Consider the following 6785-nt stretch of genomic DNA (forward strand, 5'->3'; position numbering starts at 1 on the left):
GTGATTGGGAATCGATATTAAATAAATAAATAATGTAATGGTATGTTTTTAAAATTTATCACAATAATTATTTGTCTAAGGTTATAATCATGAAAATAGTATAAAAAAAAAAAAAAAAAATTTAGGTTTTAATTTTTTATTTATTTTTGTTACGTTATTTATCTAAGTTTTTGGGCTTTATTTAACTTTGTTTCTTGTTTATATTTTCATTTGTTAGAAAACTAATCTCAAATAACGGTTTAAAAATTAAAAAATTGCCATTTTTAAAGATTCAAAACAGTCATTATTTTAAAATATTACATTTTACCCATATACTATTTATGTAATTTCTCATATTAATATCTTTCTTTGGAAAAATTGCACAGGACGGGTGTAAATTTCAGTAAATTGCTTATGCAGTCATATATTCAAAATTGTTTGAATACCACGGGTAGTATATAAACTATTACTGAAGATAAATAGATAAACAGGATAATTCGAAGAGACCTTCCTTCTTTATCAAGCAGAGCTTCCAGCCTCTTCTCTTTTCTCCGCACCGAATCGATTGAAGCCACCACAAGAGAAGCGTTCAGCCTGTTCACTAGCTCTCTTTGAACTCCAATTGCCTCTCGAAGTTCCTTGAGTTTATTCCTTCCTCATCTGCTTAGGGACTTTTGAACATTCCCAACAGCTTCCAGAAAGGCCACTTGTCCTGCAGCCTCGGTCGGCCAAGCCGTTGAAATCAGTTCCTCACACGCCCCCTCGTCACACCAGGACTCCTCAAAGAAAAAAACGCCGACGGCTCTTATTAAGGCCCAATACCTCCTCCGTATCTCCACCTGTCATCAGCACCATTGGGCGGTGATATGAGCCACGAAAATCCAAATATTTAACCACACCCTTTGGAAATAGCTCAAGCCACTCCAGGTTGGCTAAACATCTATCCAACCTCTCCAAAATAGATCCATCTTGTCTCAAACGTCTCCAAGTAAAACAAACTCCATCGAACGGAACCTCATCCAGCCCACAATCACCAATAACCTGCTTAAAGGCTTCGATTTGGCCTGGAGGCCTAGGCAGTCCTCCCCAAATCTCCGAATCGCATCAAACTTCATTGAGGTCACCCTCACACAGCCATGGCCAGCTGCTCAACCCATTTCCCGTCTTATAAGGTCCCAAGAATGCTTCATTTGGGACGAGTCTGAATTTCCGTACATTCCTGCGAACCGCCATCCAATCCCTGAATCATCCTTAACTCCTACGTCCACTGAGTCTCGCCACAAAATACCAAGACCCCCACTCAGACCCACTCGATCTACCGCAAAGCAATTCTCAAATCCCACCCGCACTCTAACTCTTTCCATCTGAACAGTTGTCATCTTAGTTTCAGATAAAAAGATCACCTCGGGCTGACTGGCTTAAAGGGGGAGATCGGAACACGCGATTCTTTCATCGTAAAGCTTCTCAAAGAAAAAAGAAGAACACCATAAAAGGAATGTGTGATTCAAATGGTAACTGGGTTAATGAGCACAAACAAATAAGCGAGGTCGTGGTAGATTATTTTGCCAATATTTTTAGCTCATCGAGGCCTTCTTTGGATCTGATTGCTTCGGTTATAAACAGGTCCGAGCCCAGAATTTCAGTGGAAATGAATTAAGTGCTTTTGCGGCCTTTTTCGAGCGAGGATGTTAGACGAGAAGTGTTCAAAATGACCTCGTCAAAAGCCCTAGGTAAATATGGACTTCCAGCTATCTTCTATCAGCGCTACTGGTGGATCGTTGGAGAAAAGCTCTTGACCGTGTTCCTTGAAATCTTGAATTCCGAGAAGGGGCCGGGCCTTCTCAATGAGACTATTATCTCTCTAATTCTGAAAGTAAAGGAGCCGGGGTTGGTGAAGGACTTTAGGCCTATAAGTCTTTGTAACGTGGCATATAAAGTCGTGTCTCGCTGCCTTACGGAGCGACTCAAGGGTACGATGAGCATGGCAATATCGGAGGAGCAGAGTGCTTTTGTGGGAGACCGAAATATTCATGACAATGTCATAACAGGCTATGAGAGCATTCATATGATGAGACACGGGAGGTTTGGTAATGGAGATGTCGCAGCCTTGAAACTCGACCTTTCTAAGACGTACGATCGAGTTGAGTGGGATTTCCTTGAAGCTATGATGGCTCGTTTGGGTTATGCGCAACAATGGATAGCGAAAGTGATGAAGTGTGTTACGTCGGTGAAATTCACATTCAACATCAACGGTAACTTAGTCGGGTCAGCTACTCCTCAAAGAGGCCTGAGGCAGGGAGATCCACTTTCTCCATTTCTCTTCCTCTTTGTGGCGGAAGGGCTCTCGGGCATGCTTCGGAAAAAGGAAGAAGAGGTCAGTCTCCGGGGCATTTGGTTCGGTATGGAAGGGCCGCGATTTTCTCACCTTCTCTTTGCCGATGATAGTTTTGTTTTTTTCAAAGCTACTATTGATGAAGGGATGGTGATTAACTCAACACTTGATGAGTATGCGGCAGCTTCGGGGCAAGTGGTAAATTTTGACAAATCGAAATCTGCTTTGGCCGGGATGTAGACGAGAGATTGGGCGAAGAGATTGCTACGAGGCTTAGGGTGGTGCTTTCTAAGTGCCATGAGCACTATTTAGGTCTCCCTACAGTAGTGGGACGAAGGAAGAAAGATACCTTTGAATTTGTTCGGAAAAAGGTCTAGAATAAAGTGAAGGGTTGGAAGGCTTCGGTGTTCTCAATGGCTTGTAAAGAAGTTCTAATTAAATCGGTCATCCAATCGAATCCAAACTATGTCATGAGTGTTTTCAAGCTCCCGGTGAGTCTAATTAGGGTAATTGAGAAACTCTTGGTAAGGTTTTGGTGGGGCAGCACGGTTGAAAGGAAGAAGATTCATTGGGGAGCGTGGTCGAGGCTTTGTAAACCGAAATCTGATGAAGGGATGGGTTTTCGTGATGTCACAGCTTTCAACCAAGTTTTTTAGCTAAAAGAGTGTGGAGTATCATTAGGCAGCCCCAATTATTGTCAAATCGGGTTCTAAAAGCCTCTTACTTCCCCCATATTGACGTGATGAGAGCTCCCGTCTCGAAATCAGGCTCAACTATTTGGAAAGGGACTTTGTGGGGGGAAGGAGATCATTGAGAAAGGTTCTAGGTGGCGAGTTGGAAATGGTGAAAGTGTGGACATCGTTGAGGATTATTGGATTCCACGTACGAACAATTCTAAACTCCTAAACCCGCCTTTCATTCCGACGGGTCTTCGAGTTGTATATCTAAAGCTTGCAAATGGAGAGTGGAATAAGGATTTTGTTACCGGATTATTGGGCGAGGAGGTCGCTAAGGAGATATTTCAGATTCCGAGCTCCAGAATGGACCCGACAGATGTTCGAATTTGGCATTACACATGGAACGGGGATTACACTGTGAAGTCAGGTTACCACATTGCTCGTTGCAGATGAGCTGGAGAAGGATCGTCGGAGACTGGGATTACTTCCAAATGGTGGAGACTTTTATGGGGCTTGAAAATACCCCCGAAAGTTAAAACCTTTGTTTGGAAGGTGTGAAATAATTGACTCTCGGTGAAATCCAATTTAGTGAGGTGCCATATTGCAAGGGACAGTTTATGCGAGAGGTGTAATTCGATGATGGAATCAAGGATGCATGCTCTGGTTCGATGTCGGGATTCAGCCCGGTTCTGGAAGGTAGCTGGCTCTTCGCCTTTTAAAGGGAAGCTGGAGGAGATTGACCGGATTTTGGAGTTACTTGATATCGGGGAAACAGCAGGTACACCAGAATTAGAGAGGCTGATTCTGCTTCTATGGCAAAGCTGGAACCTGCAAAATACATCGATTTTTCAAAAGAGGAAAAACGATCCGCACATGATGGTGGAGTGGGTGCTGCAGTATGCGAGTGATTTCCGCGAAGCTTCGACAGAAACTACAACCTCAGGCCCGAGACGCTTGGAGATAACCAGATGGCCTTCTCCTCCTGAGGGTTGGGTGGCTGCTTTGGTGGACGCGGCTACAAACTATGAGCGCGGTCACATTAGCGCATGAGTGCTGATTAGGAACCCGAGTGGAGTAGTTCTCTCTGCGATGTTTGATCCTTTGTCGAGTCCTTTGAGTGTGGCGGCAGCGGAAGGAAGGGCGGTTCTGATTGGTCTTCAGCATGCTCTAGAAACAAGTCATTGGAAGGTCGTAGTCCAATCGGATAATGCTCAAGTGATCTCGATTCTTAAGGATACAACTCTTTCTTTGGCCGAGTTCGGGACTTTGATATTCTCTTTGTTAGTAATTTCCCAGATTGTATTTCTTTTATGTATGTTCCGCGTCATTGTAATATGCCAGCGCATTGTTTAGCGAAAATGGCTCTTAAGTTTGATAATCATGTCTATTGGGAGGGGTTGGTTCCACCAATGGTAGCTGAAGCTGTAATGGCGGATTTGCTTAATAATTCCAGAGTTGTGTTTCAAAAAAAAAAAAAAAAAAGAGAGAGACCTTCCTTTCTTTTCTTTTTTTTTTTTAAGTAAAAATAGAACTTCCTAGGTAGGAATATCATGCGCAATAAATAAATAATTTGCGTTAATTGACCATGGGTTTTAATTTGACTAATTTAGATTACTTTAATTAGTTATATACAATACGGCAGAGATCATCAACTCCTTTACGAGCATGGGGTCACACTTAGCGCTAGTAGTTTACCAACTTTTCTAAATTATATCTCAGTCAAAATGTTACTATAATTGTAGAAGAAAATTTTTCTGGATCTTAATTTTCGGTTGTTTCTATTTGATTCAAATCGATCATTAAACAAGAAGAATCAGTACTGAGCAACTTTTCTAAATTACATCTCACAGTCAAAATTTTACTATAATCATAGAAATAAGTTTTTCTGAATCTTAATTTTCGTTTGTTTCTATTTGAAGTAAAATATTCAATTCATTCGATCATTAAAAAGAAGAATCAGTTCTGAAGTTACACATACATAGAAAAACAGCTCTCCATAATTAACACTTGAAATACTTATAATACTCATGTAAAACAAAAAATAAAGAAATTGATAATCAAGAAAAAAAAACAATTAAAAAAAACAAAATACACCCCCATAAAGAAAGAAAAAATTACACGATATCTTGCAGCCAGAACCGAAAATTACATAAAAGCTTCAAATTTAGCATGCAAACTAAATAAATAAAAACCAATATCTCCTTTAAAAAAAAGCCCTATCTCTAACACAAACATGTCAAACCAGAAATATAGCACTAGTGTGCCTCAACATTTTTAGAGTTAGCTAGCCAATATAACCTAAAAATATAGGTATATGTTTGGCGTGATCAGGTGTATCCATCTCCATCCAGTAAAAGGGTCTCTCCATCTGTATACATACATAAATATTTTTATTTAATTATATAAATATATTTTCTATGTGCATATATATTGGTGATCAAGAAAATATCATGATCCAATAATAATTGAGGCATATATATGTAGTACGGTAGTAGTAACCAAAGTCAGTCTTTTCTTTCTTTTTGGCATTTTAAAAGTCGTCGCTCTATTACCTAACTTTTTTTTCTTAACCCTTTTCCACATATTCCTTCCTTGTCCTTCACGCATCCAAACACAAATTCATTGCTCCGACGACCATCCTCGCGGCCTCGCCGCCGCCGGATGTCCGACACCCATCGGAAACCCCTCCTCGGCAGCCCTGCCGGAGCTCAGCCGCTGGAACAGCCCATCGCCTCCCGTCTCCGGCCGAGCCGCGGCGGCGCCGAACGAGTACGGAAACCCATGCTGGTTGATCTGTTGCTGCTGCTGCTGCTGCTGAATCTGCTGATAATACGCCGTCGTCTGGTACCCCGCCGCCGTGGGGCGAGCCACGGCGCCGCCGAAGGAGAAGCCCTGTTGGACGGAGCCGCCGTGTGGTCCGGCGGGGCCGCCGGTGAATTGTTGGACCATGGCGCGGAAGTTGGACGTGTCGGTGTTCAGCAGCGTCGTCGGAGTCCGCCGGGACGCCCTCGTGCGCCGCCGGGCCGGCCTCGCCACTCTCCCGCCTTCCGGCGCCGCCGTGGGGCTCGAGCTTGCAGTGGCCGGTTGCTGTGGTTGTGGTGGTGGTTGAGACGTTTGGGGAGAGAAGTTGGGGTTGTAGAATTGCATCCACTGATCGTTAGGGTTTGAGTTTGACATCGTCTCACTCATTGCAAAACCTAATTCTCTCTCTCTCTCTCTCTATATATATATTTGTATATTAATATTATATTGTGTGTGCGAGGACTGGGGAGAGATGAGCGAAATGGGAAAGTAAGGGTTAAATGGATGAACGTGGTGGTATTTATGGAGAGGTGAGTTTTTGTGCCTGGTCAAACCGGAGACTTTTATTGACGATTCTGACCCTTGGATGTTTTGGTTTATAATTCAATTTGTAGATTCGAAACATATCACGTGTATTAAAACGTGGTGTGATGTCAGAGAGAAAAAAAAAATAAGAAGTAGAGATTTATTTATGTATGAATGTTTAAAGAAGAAAAAAACGTTTATCTACTAGAATGTGAATTCCGTTTTGTTGTTTAAAAATTGTCTATAAAATAGTGACGTAAATAAATAGTCAATTTAAAGTTATGAATTTGTAAAATAGTCAAAGTTTGTTTTAGTTCAATGAAATAGTCAAAATATAGCAATCTGATTTTTATAAAAAAAAAAAAAATTTGACTCCAAGATTAAGTTTTTTGAAAGTAATAAATTGTTTATAACAAAAAATTTAATCTTAATTGTCAAATAAATTTTGAAAACGTAAATTTTGTTACTTT

At 41.4% G+C, this 6785-nt stretch overlaps 1 protein-coding gene across 1 annotated transcript; it reads right to left on the reverse strand.

Annotated features, from left to right (window-relative positions):
* Positions 1-4963: 4963 nt before the first annotated feature.
* On the reverse strand, positions 4964-6291 carry LOC149407289 (uncharacterized). The gene is made up of 2 exons (XM_089612566.1): positions 5541-6291; positions 4964-5356 (listed from the first exon to the last, which is right to left on the reverse strand). The coding sequence occupies exon 1, from the start codon at positions 6175-6177 to the stop codon at positions 5608-5610; it is 570 nt and encodes a 189-aa protein (XP_089468692.1). The 5' UTR covers positions 6178-6291; the 3' UTR covers positions 4964-5356; positions 5541-5607.
* Positions 6292-6785: the final 494 nt, after the last annotated feature.

The sequence above is a fragment of the Urtica dioica genome, chromosome 1 (genome assembly GCF_054948205.1).
Source record: "Urtica dioica subsp. dioica isolate 48M chromosome 1, U.dioica_male_clone48M_v1_H2, whole genome shotgun sequence".
Lineage (NCBI taxonomy): Eukaryota > Viridiplantae > Streptophyta > Magnoliopsida > Rosales > Urticaceae > Urtica > Urtica dioica.